Below are 17858 nucleotides of genomic sequence, written 5' to 3' on the forward strand. Positions count from 1 at the left end.
GTCTTCCAACGCCCGCGCTACTAGCGGCTCGCGGCATCGCCGCTCGCACGTCACTCTCACAGTCACGCACGCACGCTTACTTGTTTTGCGTTCTTCCCCACGGATTTTCGAGGAAAAGAGAGACTGCTTGCAGTCTAGTAGATCTATACTAAAAATCGATAGACATATGCTAGTCTTTCCAATGTATTGGGCGTTGCAGCCTTGTGTACGAATGGGTATATTATTCGTGATGCGACATCATTACATTTAAAATTCTTCTTAGTGCTGAGAAAGGGCAGTTTTCTAGTTTGAGTATATCTTTTATTGAACTTGTCACTTGGCACGAACTTGAGAGAGCTTTCATCAAAACTTCTTCCGCAGAAAGTTTTGGTAATTAGTATTTAGGCCCACCTGTTCAAATATTTCTTTTATAACAACATGGGTAATAAAATGTTAACCAATCACAGAAGAACATTCTAGTGACGTCAACAAATGAACAATTTAAAAAAGTGACGGGTGGCAACATGCGTCCTACACCGGAGCTAAAAAGATCAGATTTGCGTTATAAACGCGATATTTAATTGATATTTACTTTGTACGGCTGACAAGAATATGAAAACCGAAGTGTTGTAGAAATAGGTGTCGCGTTAATTTACATTAGAGCAGTTACTTGGTTTTAATTTCCAGTTTGAATTTACTAAGCTAGCTGGGTTGTGGTTCCTTTTAAGCCTTGATAAACAAAAATTATTCACAGCATATCTCAAAATGACTTAAGTACCAACACGTTACAGTTTAGCAGAGACCCAAACACATTTTTACGCGAATTTTTTTCCAGAGGGAGGATGCCATGGTACATTGTTGGTGATTGCCCCGCTGGAAGGATGCCTAATGCAATATCATGGCGAATCAGCTTCCTCGTCATAGGAGAGATCAGCACCTTATCTCTCGATTTTTGCCCAGATAAACGAAAACACTTTGATGAACCATCAGTTTCTCAAAACTACAAACATTAAAACAATTTGACATCCAGTATAGCGATCAGAATTTCCCTCTTGAATTAGAAACTGTTAAGGTGTCAGAAAAAGAGACTTAAAAATTGCTATGATCTTAATTTGTAAAAAAGGTAATAATTAGACAAAGGCGTCTTCAAGTCTCACGAGGAACAGCTTCTGAAACTTGACATTCAGCCATTGTTTGCTTTGCCTTCCTGTATCATTGGTTATCTGTGCTGAACCGATTATGATAATTTCCCACCAAAAGTTGCAATCCAACTGAGACTACATGTTCGTTCGCTAAACCAAGACTTATGTCACAGGATTTGTGTTACGGTTAATGGAATATGAAAACTGTTTATCAATTCCAAAAACAAAGTGAAGGTTTGATTACGACGAATCGTTAGACATGTTAGGTTCGATGACGAGTAAACATTTCCAAGACACCTACTTCAGTGGCTAAGTCACCCAGAGAGTTGCTTTACTAACACTTAATTAACCGGCGACGGAACGCAAAATGCAAGTGGAAAACACCAGTTTCTACAAGACACATGAAATCTGGAACTTCTTGGAAACGGATAAATCCTTAGCACTGTCTGTGGGTGTCATCATGGTTATAATGTGCCCAATGATTGTCTTTGGAAATACACTGATTATCTCTGTTGTATGGAAAGACCCTTTAAGAAACCTTCGTTCGTTCACTTCCAGCTACATACTACAGTCACTAGCCATTGCTGACTTTTTGGTGGGTTCCATCCTGTGTCCTCTACATTCTTATTGGTCGCTGACATCAGCCGTTGGCGATGAACCACTTTTCTCCGTGCGTGTGCCACTGTCTCTAAACGCCATCTTGATAAGCGTGTCAGTAGGTCATGTGCTGTTATTGACCATCGATAGAGTTTTGGCATTGCTTGCACCGCTGCAGTATCGAGTCAAAGTGACTAACAGACGTGTCTGTACCGTGATTTGCGCTATTTGGGGTTACGCCTTGGTTCTGGGAGTTTTTCACGTTGCGCTTGCCGATCACTTCCTTATTTTCAGCATAATATACACTGCGCAAGTCCTCATAGCCGTTTCTGCCGTCATTTGCATGAATATCGCGATTCTCTGTCACTTTCTGAAGGATTCCACGAGGAGCGAAAATTCAACGGAGGCAGTGCCAATCCGACATTTTTATCAAAGAGAGAAAAATCTCAACAAGGCCATAGCCCTCATAGTGTGCACAAATGTTGTTTGTTTCACTCCATGGCTATTAATCGAGACAATACTATATTTATGCATGTTATGTCGCCCAAACCTGGAGTCACTAATGAAAGGGCTCGGGTTTTCATCAATTCTGATATATATTATTTCTTTGTTGAATCCTCTTCTATACTCGTGGCGCTTGGCAAGATTTCGAAACTCGCTCAAGCATTTGTTATCAAACAGTCCCCACAGGGTTCCGCACGAACAACCAGAACATGTGGAGCAGGAGGAGTACGACACGAGACTTTAGTTAATTTGTAGCAAAATACGCTAATTAGGCTAAGACGAATAAACAAGGGAAGTAATTTAAACATCTCTCCACCTCGAGGTGATTTTCTTTCGTTTTTCTTCCTTTAAAATTAGACGTAAGAACTTTGGTTTATCAAAAAAGGCCTATTATCGTTTTAGTATTTCTATTACAAACTGTCATTTGTACGTTCACAAAAATCTCTCTTGAAACGGAGTGGGGCTTGGTAACAAGTAAAAGGACAAAAATAAAAACAACTCCGTTCTCGTCCCCGGGGTCGCCTGTCTATCCGACAAAGCCTTGGAGCGGAAAAGGTGGCTTTGGAAACCCATCATGACTTGATTGGTTATATTCCTGGACAGACACAGGGACGGGGCAGTTAGTTGGGATAAAAGGACATCACGGAGCAAAAATTGACAAGACCAGCGGCAAAGGCACCCCTTCTTGTAAACTGTTATGGCGCCGACTTTCTGCGTTCTACTTCATTTCGCCGCGACTGCTCCTGGGTCTCCGAGGATGGCCGATGTCCCCAGAAGAAGAAGCAAAATGAGCAGTGATTAAAGTCAGTATCTTTTATTAAGTAAAAGTCAGGCTAGCACTGACCAACTCCATCTACAAAGCACTAACAATACAAGGTTTTTAGAAAACCAGGACAACAACTGTGAACACACTAGAGCCCAAAACTTTGACGGTAACATGAACACGAACTACGCTCTATAAATAGTAAACAGTGAGCTTGCCTGACGGGAATATAACTAGTCACATAACGAAGAACTGCACAATCCAACTGAAAAATTAGTTTACAGTACCGCTAAACATGCACCGATTACGTAAGGTTAACAATGACGCAATACTGCTTTACAGTGACGTAATACTGAATCCCAACACCAACAGTGACGATATATACCACGCCACCGCACAAAGTTCACAAGTGACGTCACCAACTGTGGTACACAAACAAGCACATGCGCAAAAGGTCACCGCCATGACGACGAACATACGTACACAGTCACGTGATCTAGGCGAGACAGAGACAAGGGTAGGTGTTAGAAGCGTTGGACAGCGGACAGTGACACACACTTACTACAAGCAACTTACGTGTACAAGGTAGTTAGACAATCGTGTACTCGTCTGTACCTTGCGTAACACCTTGCGTGACACTGTAAAACTGGTTCCTGACGTGACAAAATGAGTCACATCTCTCTCTTTGCACTCTTATCAGGCTGCACCTGGGTTATTGGTAAGTATAGCAATTCACTTCTTGCCATAAGTTTGCAAAAAGGACAGGCTCGAAAAACCAGGTTACTAAGAATGCCAATCAGCAGCCTACAACAAAAGCACTTCAACCATGTTCTGCAATAAACCCTGTCGAGAGAGGCTCCCCATGTCTACTGCAAAGACGGCAAGACATTTGTGGATGAAAAGAGATTCCCGTTGGGGTGAAAAGGAGCTCAGTCAAGGTTTGCGCACATTGAAAAGGTTAGCCTCAATTTTCCAAATTCGTCGTTTGTATTCTGTGTTAATCTTCTCCATCCTTGGCCATCCTTGTTCCTTTCTGGTTTATCATCATCTCTATTGTGTTTTTCTATCTTATCAAACTGTTATTTTCAGGTTTCCTGCCATTTAAAGGTAATTTTGTATGTGGCCAAAATAACTCAAAATACCGTCACTGAGCTCCTTTAAACAGTATGCGTGACAATATAACATTAGATCCCAATAAATAATTCCTGCCTGTCTCGTCAGAAAACATTTTGATGAGAAATGACAAGGTCAATCCAAACTGTAAGGGTGCAGAGAAATGGTTACAAAACCCATCTGCTTTTTCCTTATCAATCATGTTTTCAACATGTAAACTTTCCACCCCAATGCACATACATTTTCTACAGTACTACTTACGAGAATTAATCACAAATCACGACTAGTATATTTTCTGAATAATACTTTGAAGCTGCTGAGTATTATGCAGCAATACTATGATAAATGATACACTGATAGCATGGAAAATGCCCATTTCAATTAGTGACGAAAGGAAATTCACAAGGAAGGAAAAATATTTGAGCAAAAGATTAAGAACCACACATGAAAATAGAACATAAATCTTACTCACCAAAAACATTAATAAGGTCTGTTTGCATCCTTTGGTCTTTTAAGCTGTACCTTAAGTCTCTTCGGTCCTATCTGAAAACCGTTCATTGACTGAATGGCATTTTGAGCGAAGAGTGGGTTATCATAACTTACAAAACCTAGAAAAATAGAGAATGCCAGAAAAAAATTACATCTAACGTTTTTATAATCTCGAAATGTTATGGCACAGGAAAAATAAACAATAAGAAGTAAGGGAACACAGCTGAAAGTTTTTAGCGCTCAAGTTTAACAAATCGTGGTTCAATTCATTAGAAAAGTGTAAAAAATAATTCCTAGGATCTCGAACATACCAAATTTGCTATAACTATAGGGGACACATTTTTGGAAAACTGTCCCCAATAGTTATGACAAATAAACAACCTTAATGCAATCCCTGTGACATCACAGGGATTGCAACAAAGTTGTTTACAGAAGACCACACAATGAAGATGCAGGCATTTGAACCTTTAAAATATCTCCCTCCTTGTTTGATAGTATTTGTATCTGCCATTACTATCTCCACTGTATCTATTGACTTTTCAAAGTTTTGTGAGTTTTGCAAACCCTGTGATGTCATCAAATTAAAAGGGCCACACAAGCAAATATCCCCCTTGATGGCGTGTCTTTGTGAAGGATGAGGGAGAAAAGCAAAGGAAGAATGGGAAAATTTACAGTCAAAACATTATCATCAATACCACAGAACTATTTTAGGCAACTTATTCATTTGTTTTCATAGGCACTTTAAGAGCAATTCTCCAGGAAAGTGAAGCAAAGTTGTAAATGAAAATTTTAAAACCCCCCTTCATTTTTTGTGTACAGGTACGTTACCTGGGCGATTAACAAAAACAGAAAAGATGATAAAAGCTAGTTTTGAAGCTGATTTTCTCTCTCTAAAGCCTGTTTGACCCAAATACTAGAGCCCTCAAAATTACCAATTTTGCAATTTTTTTCAATTTGCCCCAGGTGTCTTCAGCACCCATGGCCAGAATATAGTTTTCCCCAAATTGATTTTATGAAATTTAGAAACGGTAATATCTGTGTAATCTCTGCTGCTAATTTGGTTTCTGTGGAAAGAGTACTTTTGGAGAAATTATGAATATGGTTGTGCTTGTTTTTCCTGCTTGTCTAAATGGCTGACAGGGAACATAGTTTATAAAACCCAAAATATTTTAACGGCAAATTTCATAAACTGGAAGAGTGGCTCTACCATCTGTATGAATTTCATTTGAATTGGTTCACATGCACCTGAGAACCACACTCGTTTCCTTTTACTTTTTGAGAGTGGAACTTTAGTTCAAAACATGGTCCTGAGGCCGACGTCAGCTAGTGCGGTTACCATGGCGACGATACATCTGCCAATCCCAATATGATTGTTGTTGATAAATTAATAAAGATGGTGAATTTTAAGCTTGGTAATGAAATGTGAAGGTGAATTAATCAACATGACATGAGCGTGGGACAAAGGAAAATTCTGAGTCCCCGACAGGAATTGAACGCATGACCTCCCGAACACTGGGCAGGCGCACTATCCACTTAGCTACGAGAACTCATGGAGAGCAAGGTCATTTAACTGAGTTCATATATGACAGGTGTCCTGCATACTGCTAGGATCAACGCTATCGAAGTCATCATAAGTAGTGATAAATTAATAAAGATGGTGAATTTTAAGCTCAGTAATGAAATGTGAAGGTGAATTAATCAGCATGACACAAGCGTGGGACAAATAAAAATTCTGAGTCCCTGACAGGAATTGAATTCATGACCTCCCGAACACTGGGTGGGCGCTCTATCCACTGAGCTACGAGAACTCACGGAGAGCAAGGTCATTTAACCAAGTTAATATATGACAGGTGTCCTGCATACTAGAGTACCCGCCCGGTGTTCGGGAGGTCATGGGTTTGATTCCTGTCGGGGACTTAGAATTTTTCTCTGTCCCATGCTTGTGTCATGTTGATCAATTCACCTTCTCATGGTTGTTTTTGTTTATCCCCCAAGGCACCCTACCTCCACACAAAAATTGAAGAGGGATTAAAATTTCTCATTTCCAACTTTGCTTCACTTTCCTGGAGAATTGCTCTTAAAGTTATTGTATACGGTATCTTCAGTTAATGAATTTTTCTTGTAATTTTCTTTCTGTCCAATTCCTCTACAAATATAGACAGTGTTATTGACTTACTAAATATGTACTGTCAACCAAATTAGGATGATTAAGGGGTATAGCTGTTTACTTGAATTCAAGGTTAATAATACATTACTAACATATAAAGAGACTCTGTCCATGAGCATAATATAGTCATGTACAGTGGAACCCCACCTTACCCTGTTAATGAGGTTACCTTCTTATTATGCAAAACACAAAAACAGTGTAGTTTTCTAGGAAGCACTAGCCAAAACGTCATTTAAACTAACCCGAAAAACATTTTCCCACTAACACAATAATAAATCTACTCAAATCATAACCTCAAAAAACTTTATTTGCACAATCCAGTGAAGGATAGAAACCACCAGCCCCACGCTATCAGACACACCTTTCTTTGCATGCTGTTAAGGTCAATTTCTTGTCACATTTGGTTTTTTGAGCAAGGAAAATGTTCAGCGAGTGATTTATGCATTCTAAGAGTCCCTTTAATACAACCAACTGGCCCAAATGGGGGATGTATCAACAGAGTTCTACTGTAATTCATACTGTAAAGAAAAAAACTTACCAAAGCATTTGCTTAGATTTGTTGTTTTATCTATAAACACTTTGGCACTTATTACAGTGCCGAAAGGCATAAACATCTGCATCAGATCAGCATCAGTAAATTCTTGCGGCAAATGATAAATAAATAAATTAGCTCCTTCAGGACCTGGTAAGAAACAAGCATCATGTAATAAATTAGAGGAAACAAGCTAATTTTATTAAATAAATGCTGATGACATAACCAAGGCAAACTCAGTGTTCAGTAAACCCCATTATCAAATGCTCCCGGTATTAGGCACCCTATATGTCTGATTCTAAATAATCCCTGTATGTTGCATTATTAAGTCACTGTACTACCTACATGTACATCACAAGATTGGAATTTTCAAAACCACTCAAGACGTGTGAGAAGTCCTCAGCTGTACATGTATCTTGTTATTTTTTGTGTACTTCTCTTCAGCTCTGAAAAATTCTGAATGGTTGTATAACTAAACGAGGCATTTGGCAACAATTACTGTCCTCATGGGTTTTATTAAGCACCAGGCACTAGGCAAATTGACTGGCCGTGAGGACAATCTAGACCATCTAGAGGAAGGTTTTTCTTATAGAGAATTTTAGTTCAAAAAGTTTTGCCTGCCAGTGAAAACCAGCTACCCTCCTGCTGAAAATCCTTCATCTAAAACGATGAAACTGAAGTACAGGTATTTGGCAAAAGAAATGAATTTGCCTACTCAAAAAAAGAGATCTGATTCTTTCAGTCAAGCATGCAGGATTACCAACAATTTCCTTACATTCTGCCTTGTGTAACAAAGGCAACCCAATCCATTTTTTTGTGAAGCTGCATTTTAGTACCTTCTAAGATTACTGCATTCTAAGCATATCTCAAGGATTTGAGGAATTACATCAGTACAAGAAACCTGTTTATTACCATATTGAATAAATCCTACGAGACTCAGGTTTGCTCTTTGTGTTATAATAATCCCATCTAATTTGGCTATTCACAGATACCTTCTTTTTGTGGTTGTCGTTGTAGTTGCTGCTGCTGGAATATAGTTTGACCATAAACACCTGGAAATGTTGCTGAAAGAAATGATGTAATGGACATGTAGCAAGCATATAAAGGTAAAAGATAGTTCACAACTGGACCAAAGTGGCCCATGCTGCCAGACCTTATCTTTGCTCATATAGAATGAAATGGATGGGATGGCAGCTCACTGAGGGTTACCCACCCATCATTTTGTCACCTTGTCCTACCAATTTACCACTAGCCATTTCTAGGTACATTTATAGGTACAACCGTTTTTTTTTTTTTTTTTGAAGGTCATCAGGTAGACTGATGATTTCAGCTCCACTTCTGGGAAAGTGATTATAAATCAAACGAACGACAACAACAAGCTTTATTTCCCCTTGGACTAACAAAATGAATGTGAATATGTTGAACTTGTCAAGAATGAATGCCTTAATTGTCATCAAAAAACAAAAAAGAGAGCCAAGTATCACAATACATGTAAATCTATTGAACTCCTATACAGTTCTGAAAGTAATATTATTTCAGAACTTTACAGAAATTGGTCTGGTCCATATTACAGCAGAACCAGTCCAGTGTTTTTCTTTTTTCTTTTTTGGACAGTTTCAGCGGAGTCCATAGCTTGAAAAATACAATACCTAACCAACATCTTCCCAAATATAAAGATCTCACCATGTTCTTTCTTACCATTATACTGCTGTATTCCAGAGTATGCCTGAGTAAGCGCATCTCCAGTCTGTATGTTACCACCAACACTAGTTACTCCAGTCATGTTACTAAGGCCAGGAATTCCCATACCAAGGGTACCAGCCCCCATTGCATTGAGATTCCCAACACCCATCCCGGACATGTTCATACCTACAGTCAAGCAAATTATAGTTTAACATGCAATCAAACAATGCATTAATCTGCATAAAGAAAGATGACCAAACCTTAATGAAACAAAAGGGATGGGGACAACTGGATTTGAAACACACAGCTCGTGGGACTAAAAATTAGAATTTTCAATATTCACAGATACCCTGAAAAATAGCCTCCCAAAATAGCCTCATCTCCCAGAACAGAAAGTTTGGTTTGTTGACACAGATCTCACCTAACAAAATCCTATCATCTTGTTTCAGCTTAGATCAAATTCTGGGCTTCACTTTCTATACCTTTTTCTGCATATGAATAACTAGACAAAGAACTTTCATACCTTCTCCAGATATCAGGCTTGATATGAAACATAAGGGCAAAATGATCACACTTACCAAGGCCAGTTACTCCAGGGACACCTTGCACTCCAATCATTGAAGATGTATTGGTAGCACCACCTGTAGATACGGCATTACTGTTTACCAGACCAGCCGTCCCTCCTAAGATGTTGTTCTGTGATGAAGATGATTGCTGTACTGCTTGGTGCTGTTGCTGTTGTTGTGCAAGTACAGAAGCAGCCACCAAAGCACCCATGGTTCCAGGAGCGACAGCTACAGCACACAAAAAAAAAGGATTCAATTAATGACGTCTGGTCTTACCAACCTAAAATGAGCACCTTTAAACAAAACAAAAAAAATACTGAACACTGGTATCTAAATCAACAGTTGCAGCATGAACCAATTTTAGGACCCAAGGTATAGAAATAGTTACCTGGTCCAGTGACTCCTGGGATGACATTGAAACCAGTTTGTAATGATGCAGATGGGTTACCAGCTTGCTGTTGAAGAAACTATAAATAATCAAACATGAGCGAACAAAACTACCGTCTTGGTAAAATTTGCGCCTTTACATTTTGAGTTTGTATCCCCTGTTCAAAGGACAAGTTACTCAGAACAGTGCGTACTCCCCAATGTAGCAGTCCCTAGATACCAAAGAGAAATTGTAATTATTTTTATTAACTGAGAATTTGGTCACCATACCATAAGTAATGGACCCAAAGACAAAGTGTTGGGACCACAAATTGGAAGACATCTTTTATATACCGGTAGCTGCTTGCCTTTGTGCACTATTATTGTTCCATTTGCTTGTGTACCATTAAGTCATGGACTGCAAATTGAACATTAAAAGTGAATGAAAATGCCCAGATACATGTATAATTCGCTAATGCTACAATGCCAGACGATTTTCTGCAAATATGTTCATACCTGCGTACAATACATAGTTCGCTTAGTTGCTGGTATTTTCCTTATGCAGTACCTTTCTCTTAAACAGTGTAATTAAACATTTTAAAAAGTAATAACCCCAGGCCTGCTTTGTAACAGACAACAGTGTCATTAAATCAGGGTCCGAAATTAACTTTTTTAGGCAGGCACTAACTGGCGACTGAAATTTTTTTTTCAGTTGCTATATGGAAAAATGTGGTCGCCAAAAAGTGTCAATAAATTTTTTCCTTCACAGTGAAACAAAAACCAAAATTTTTGGTCGCCAGATGGAAAATTCTGGTCGCCAATTTTTCTTTTAAGAATCAGAACGAAGAGAACGTGTGTGGGGCCACAATGATGGCGATTTTTCCACTAATGACAAGATTAAATATAAACACGCTGATTATTTATACACCTACCACTGAAAAACCATGACAAACGAATTGAATGCTGGCCATATACGCAGTTTCGTGCGACTGCCAAATGTTTCAAGTCAACTTTATACCTTCTCTTGTCTCTGCCTTTTGGAGAAGAAATGTACCCGACTGAAAACTGCCATTTGGTTCTTTGCTCTATGTTCAAAACGATCTTTCCTTTCACGTTCTGTCAAGATGATCGACGGATCACCATGTTGAATATCGAAATCTTCCACTAATTTCTTCACGGATGTTCCATCTCCACTTTGCAATAAATTACGGAAAGAGTTCAGAACATCTTTGGACACCACATCGCCTGAATAAATATTTAGGGCAAAAGAACGCGCATGGCCTCTTGCACCTGCAATAGGTATATTATGGGAAACCGCTTAAAAAACATGGCGGCAAAGCTTCGCACTGATTGTAGCTGTGAAACGTTGTGGAAGATTTATAATAACAGGAAAAGCAGTTTTATACTTCAAAAGCAGCGGAAAGGTAAAAAGTAAGTGACCAATTGACGGGCAGCTTTGAATTTTATTTCAATAGATTTGGCTGAAAATCAAAGTTTGTGTAATTATCCTGGCTTGAAATAGTTAATCGCCCGCTGGCAACCAGTTGTGAAATTCTGGTTGCCAGTGCAAAATTTTTAGTCACATTGGCGACTAGGAAAGTGCAATTTCGGACCCTGTAAATAATAGAAAAAAAAAAACCCTTCTCACCTGCTGACATGCTGCATTGTAATTCGCATGTTGGAAATACGGAAACCCCATTCCTAACCCGATGTTCATGCCCATGCCACCAAGAGCTACCATTTGCTGCATTTTCTTTTGAAGCTTTTCTTTTTCTGTATCTGCAAACTTTACAACTATTGGTGATGGGCAACCCTGAAAAAGCAATGAAACAAATGACTTTTAGTTTAAGTAAATACTAAGAGCTAGTGAAGCTGGCCAAAAGAAGGAGAGGGTTATCTATTCCCTGGGCCAATGTATATAGGCAGCCTCATTGCTACACCAACATTCTACTGACTTGCCACAATTTTCAGAAAGGATACATAACATGACAAGTGAATAAATGCCTGAAAAAGATGGAAAGGCCATATTAAGAACAATAACACAGCAGGAAGTGAGATGGTATGATAATGTGTAAATGTTTATCACAATGCATATTCTACCGTAAGAGTATGCACTCTTCCTGATGTTGAAATGAACTCAGTTATCGAGTGATGATTTAAAGCTCTCCTAATCACTGCAACCTCATGGTAGTTCAAACCATTTCTACTGTGGAAATTATGTTTTGTTAAGCTTGGTCCAATCAGTTCTTCCCCCACTTGAGGGATGGGCGAGATTTCACCTGAAAATATGATCCAAAATATTCTATACTGATCATCTAGTTCTACCAACAAACAAGGTGTGCAAAAACATGGAGATTACCATCTTATTGCTCAGTTTTGAACTCTTGTTCACTGCAGTAATGACCAGTTCAAGAGAATGCAAGGAATTCAGAGTTTCATAGTCAATATAAACCTTGTGGAGTCAAACATCAGAGATCTCTCAAAGTGAGCATCCTAAGAAACTTCTGCTTAATCACACCAACTGATGCATTTCAAAACACTTGCTAAGTCAGCTGTCTAGTAATTACCAAAGCATTCAAGAGAATCAGAAAATACTAAGTTTATAAAACTGACCTCCATTGTAGTACTGTTGTGCATATCTGCAATTGCATTTTGAGCCTGCATTCTGGTTGGAAACTTTAAAAAGGCACAACCTAAACAAATCATGACAGTTTCAGCATACTTATTAGTCTTCAATGTTGTTTGAAAAAAATTCGCTCAGTCTCCTACAAAAAACAGTCTCTAACAGCATGTGTCACAAACCTTTACTTTTGCCATCGCTATCTCTTAAAATTGTCAATTCTTCTATACTTCCATACGGTGAGAACATTATTCTAAGGTCTTCCTCTGTTGCTTTTTTCGATATCATACCAATGAACAGTTTACGGTCCTCTGTAAAACAACAACAACAAAATGAGATATTAATGGTATAGAAGTTTAATATAAGCTAAGTTGATGTGACAAGCTCAAATTGTTAATACACTGTTAGTGATGAGACACAGATTATAAGCTCTGGTTGATGAATGCTGTAATTCTCATCACCAATCTACTGAATGATGTATTAATTTTGTTATGAGAAATAAGATTTTGAACATTCTTAGAAACTCAGAGTTTATTGACTGTTAGTTTTTGGCTAAGATTTAGCTTTCTCTTAGATATCTTTAAATAAGTGAAGACATTAAAGACCTGCTGTACCTGAAAATTTTGCACTTCAATTACCCAATCCAAAGATAGTTTCCAGTTTAAAACAAATTTAACTCACCAGAACTTTTCGACCCTAATGGTGATGTCACATCATACACTTGTCGTGATTTGAAAAATAAAATTCACAACAACAAGTCAGCTGATAATTTGCTGCCTGGCAGCAAGATTGTGTGTGACACCTTGTTCCTTTTCCAAAAGTTAACATTGAAAGCTGTATTGCAACCCCTTATAAAGTATCTAAAGTTTAGTTCGTTAGTATTTATAACTTCTTGTGTGTAGTCAATTTGAAACTTCAACAAAACCATCCATGGACAAACAGTGGACATTAAACACCATGCAATGCCTAGAAGGTAGGGAGGAATCTTACATCTCTTCAAATAAGGGGACAATGCATAACAATGAGTCCCAAAATACATTTTAGATCAAGGGGAAGTTAGATCTGTACACTAGCCAATTGAAAAGACAAATAAATCAATACATCCCCACTTGAGCAGAAGATTATCCAAGGGTAGAAGAATGATGTTGAATTTTCAATCTGAATGCCATCACTGTTGCAGAAATCCCTAAGGCATATACAAGTTAGGCAATGCTTTTGAGTAGTATTCCATGGAATATCCCACTTGTCACTTGTATTTTCTTAGTATACACACTCACCTAGGCCTAAAGGTTCATGCGTATACGAGGAAAATACAAGTGACCATTCCAAGGTATACCACTCAAAAGCATTGCATGGCTACTTTATACCACGCCATATAAAATACAGTAACCAACATAATTAATGCAACATATGTGCAGCACATGATTGGAGGGCTTGGTGTAACACTGTCAAGGATGCAACTGCTTTCCTGTATTCAGATTGGATGTATTATCTATGGCACAGTATAAATCCATCAGCATATTTGAAGTAGTTTAAATGTTCTTTGCAAGAGGTTACAAGAATCATTTCAGTTAGGACATGCTACCGGACAAATTTGCCAGATTTATTCAGTACTTACACATTACTGCCGAAAAAATTCTCAACTTACCTGATCTAGATTCACTCTCTGCTGGTTTCACTTGCATTGCATTCTGCATCTGTAACAAAAAGAAAAACGAAACATGAGATACCTGATCTATCGTACATAACAGAAGCCTTTCTTCAGAACATGGAGGATGTTTCATGGCCTCTCTTTCAACCAGCCTCTTCAACCCTGTCCATTTTACAGAGTGGTGTTTGAATAATATGTCAGCATCTGTAAGATTGGTGACACTTTAAAAGGTAAGTGGAGTGTGAAAAGTAATTTACAATGCAATAAGAGTAAAAGACAAGAGATAAAAAAACTAAGCATGGGTATATAGAACCTTGAGCCTTTTGCTGGTTATTGTGTGCCTTGGAAGTACTATTTTCAATAAAGGTTATTATTACGGCACAGATGCTTCCTTGCAACTGAGCCTTTTCAATGAGCAATTATTCACCAAGTAAATATCCACCACTTTCACTGACACTGAGGTGAATAATTGTGTTAGTATATTCCACACAAGCTGAACGGCTAGCGGACCAAAACAACTGGTAAATGGTCATCAATTTCAAAATTCAGTGTGCCATACTGCTCAGAGATGAATAGTACTTTGCTAATCACCTGTGAGTTAAACAATCAGAATGCCTAAAAAGCACTATTCACTTGTGTGGTACACATTAATAGGTTTTATTTCACACCTGCTTCCACATGACTGAAACTTTAAAAGAAGTTGAACTAAGAAACATTTAGTTTTTTAACAATTGAGAGTTAATGGTGAAAATTCACCACAGTTTAAGACATGGACAGCCCGCAGGTTTTCCTAATGGGGGAGAACCAGTTGTTTATCAATTCTGAAATGCAGGTTAAGTTACTTTATCTAAAGTCAAAAAATTCTTACAATGTAATTAATAGTACTTTTCCTCAACTTTTATGACCTGCAAAATTCCATCCCTGCTAATACAACTAATCTTGAACCAATTGGATAGAACGTATCAAGAAAAGAGTCCAATACCACATTATTCAAATTTTGTTCTACTAATAAACAAGCAACAGGAAGTACTAGAATACATCCACGATTTCGTGGGTAAACAGACTGATATTTGGCGATCCTTATCGCCGCTTGGATTGAAGTCCACAGGATACATAAAATATTCTCGATTCGTTTAACATAAGCAGATCAAACGTTGTCGAGCTATTACTACGATTGTAGACACAACATTGGACTTCTAGACGAAAACCACCGCAAAGAAACGTGGTTTCTCGGCCGTCAATAGCAACCCAAGCGGAAACTTTGAAGACAGGTCTTCAAATGAGGTCTGTGTTAAAGCTCGGTAAAAAACCACTTCCAACGACTGAATCCCGTTATTAGCCTCGAAGGTCATTTCCATTATAAAACACAGTCTGTGACATTGAATGGTTAATGTACATTTTGTGGGCATTTTACAACGAAAACTTTACTATAAATTAGTAACTTACCCCTGGTAGGGTTTTCTTCTCGTGTAAGTCCTTTTGAGCCGCGAGAGCTGCGTCGCGTGAGCAGAAAGTAAGAAATGCACAGCCTAAAAATAGGACAAAACATTAGAGGCTGCTAAAAAAAAAACCCTTCACGGATTATGCCGCTGAAATTACCTTTGTGACTTCTCGTCAATCGGTCTCGCAAAACCGTCAGCTCGTGAATTTGTCCGTAGCTTTCAAAATAGGGCCTCAGGTCTTTGTCATCCCACGTTCTCGGGACCTGCCCTATGAACAGCTTGATTGCATCTGCATCTCGCATGGGAATTGTTCCACCGTTATTCATCGACGTCATGTCCATTCCAAGGTTAGTTAGGCCAGAAATAAAGAAATTAAAAAGTTTGCAAGAGAAAAATACAGAAGCGAAGGAAAAATATGGATGACAGACACTACATGTGGGTATCCCAGTGTCCTTTGGGGTCTACTAGTACCCATTCCCTGGTCGACAAACCTCATTCGCGGCATTTCTCTAATTCCCTCCCAAAAAGTCTCAATTTTAAATAGCACTTTTCCTCTGTTTATCAGCCTTTGAATTAGGCCCCGTGATCCCCCGTCCACACTACGCCGGAGAAATCTGAAAACGCAGCTTTATTTCTACGGTTAGACCTACCTTCCACTCTCAGGTGATCCACAATAACTTGTCGCCGAAAACGGAGCTTTTCGAAAACGCTCTTCAAACCGGAGAAATTTGAAAACACCGTATTTGCGTTTTAATGTGGACGGAAACAGTTTGAAAACGGAGCTTTTTGAAACCAACGACGTGATTGTGACGACCTGTGATTTCTGCTAAAATGACCTTTCCTGCCGCTGATTGTTGCTTTTTCAAATTTTTCTGGCTTCGTGTGGGCAGAAAACATTTGATCCGTTTTAAAAGGAAAACTCCGTTTTCAAATCTCTCCGGCTTGGTGTGGACGGGGCCTTAATTTGACATATAGTGATGCCAGAGCGGAGGACTGTTTGGAGCTGTAAACGGTGTGAGACGAGACAGTCGCTTTCGTCAGAGTTTATGGCACCACACACTTGCAATACTCGAAATGGTTACAATACCCAACACTGTTCCAAAACCTGAAATTGTTGCATGTCCAAAATTAGCAAACCAAGACTGAATGGGGCAGAAAAAAACGTATTATTATAAAGCAATCAGCCGATTGGGTCTCAATGCCAAGTGAGGTAAAGAAACTTATGCCAAAAAGGATTTTTAAACACAAACTGAAACAGTTTTGACTTAACTATTTTTAACCTTAGTAGTAGTATTTTTAATCCTAGTTCTAGTTTTAAACCTTAGTTTTAGTCTCACGTTTTTAACTTTTATTACTTCTGTATTTTTGACATTTAATGTATATTTTGAACTTTTATTCTTTAAAGGACTCTCTTAAAAACCACCTTTAGGTGATTGGATGCCTCCTCTTAAAATATTAATTTATTATTTATTTTTATTATTATTTTTAGTCCAGTACCTGAACTCTCCCTTCCCCCGTGCTACAGAAGGGTTGAACCCAATACTGATAGAGTCTACCAGACTGCAACTTCACGATTACTACTCTTGAGAGTGAAATGCTAACTACAGTATAGAGTCGTCTAGCTAGTCGTCTAGTCGTCTAGGTAGCTGCCGGTTTCGCCCCATCGCGAGTTCGCCCCCCACCGAGTTCGTCCCCACATCGACTCAACTTGATCGAGTTCACCCCCAACCAGATCGAGTCGCATATAGAGATTATTCCTCTTTTTTTATCCACTGCCTTGGCGAGGAGACTTCGCTTGGTGGCGAGTTCGTTAGTGGCGAGACTCCCTGGTGGTGACGAGATGACCGGTAACCGTTTGACTTTGTTACTATGCGGGCACCGGCTGCAACAAGCGAACAATCATCATCTAAGCTTATCAAACATACATAGTCTGAAATGGTTCTTCGAAAACGTTTAATAACTCGATGACAACTACGTAAATACGAACACAAAATTTTGGAGCAAACTCGAAATAGAAATTTTATAGTTGGGGCGAACTCGATGGGGGTAAACTCGCCATGGGGCGAAACCGGTATCATTCAGCTCAAAATAGCAAACAAGTACGATTTTAGTCTTCCGTTGTTGTAACTTAATTACAGGACTTAACAGGGATCTTATAGTGTTATCCTGTGGTTACAGCTTCTGGCTCAGATTGTACTTTCACATGAAGGGCATTTTCCGCCACGTGGTACATAGCTTATTCCT

The 17858-nt window shown here is 38.8% G+C and overlaps 4 protein-coding genes across 8 annotated transcripts in view; 2 read left to right on the forward strand and 2 right to left on the reverse strand.

Moving 5' to 3' along the window:
• Nucleotides 1-17858, forward strand: part of LOC145479086 (uncharacterized) — a 243610-nt gene that overhangs the window by 106862 nt on the left and 118890 nt on the right. The gene's annotated exons all lie outside the window — the stretch shown is intronic.
• The window catches only part of LOC145479100 (uncharacterized), a 76592-nt gene that overhangs the window by 16654 nt on the left and 42080 nt on the right, over nt 1-17858 (reverse strand). The window lies entirely within an intron of this gene.
• Nucleotides 57-2921, forward strand: LOC145479088 (adenosine receptor A3-like). The gene has a single exon (XM_081457343.1). It carries the CDS (start codon nt 1489-1491, stop codon nt 2464-2466), a length of 978 nt encoding a protein of 325 aa, XP_081313469.1. The 5' UTR covers nt 57-1488; the 3' UTR covers nt 2467-2921.
• On the reverse strand, nt 3021-16203 carry LOC145479081 (CUGBP Elav-like family member 3-A). 5 transcript variants are annotated; one of them, XM_081457332.1, is made up of 14 exons: nt 15772-16203; nt 15619-15701; nt 14170-14218; nt 13203-13241; nt 12704-12832; nt 12515-12594; nt 11550-11714; nt 9924-10002; nt 9548-9763; nt 8985-9155; nt 8279-8350; nt 7293-7436; nt 4571-4706; nt 3021-3481 (listed from the first exon to the last, which is right to left on the reverse strand). In XM_081457332.1, exons 1-13 carry the CDS (start codon nt 15953-15955, stop codon nt 4579-4581), a joined length of 1539 nt encoding a protein of 512 aa, XP_081313458.1. In that variant the 5' UTR covers nt 15956-16203; the 3' UTR covers nt 3021-3481; nt 4571-4578. The 5 variants fall into 5 exon arrangements, with proteins under 5 accessions (XP_081313458.1, XP_081313459.1, XP_081313460.1 ...); XM_081457333.1 differs by having other exon boundaries at nt 3021-3692; XM_081457334.1 differs by having other exon boundaries at nt 3021-4706; nt 9924-9990.

The sequence above is a fragment of the Orbicella franksi genome, chromosome 2 (assembly GCF_964199315.1).
Source record: "Orbicella franksi chromosome 2, jaOrbFran1.1, whole genome shotgun sequence".
In the NCBI taxonomy this organism is placed as follows: Eukaryota; Metazoa; Cnidaria; class Anthozoa; order Scleractinia; family Merulinidae; genus Orbicella; species Orbicella franksi.

What these genes read in the sequence shown, in the direction of transcription:
- LOC145479088 (XM_081457343.1), top strand. Translation starts at nt 1,489, where the DNA reads ATGCAAGTGGAAAACACCAGTTTCTACAAGACACATGAAATCTGGAAC.
- LOC145479081 (XM_081457332.1), bottom strand. Translation starts at nt 15,955, where the DNA reads ATGGACATGACGTCGATGAATAACGGTGGAACAATTCCCATGCGAGAT. An exon ending in ATTGACGAGAAGTCACAAAG is followed by an intron (nt 15,702 to 15,771) that starts GTAATTTCAGCG and finishes TCCTATTTTTAG; the next exon opens with GCTGTGCATTTCTTACTTTC. An exon ending in ACAACAGTACTACAATGGAG is followed by an intron (nt 11,715 to 12,514) that starts GTCAGTTTTATA and finishes TTGCTTTTTCAG; the next exon opens with GGTTGCCCATCACCAATAGT.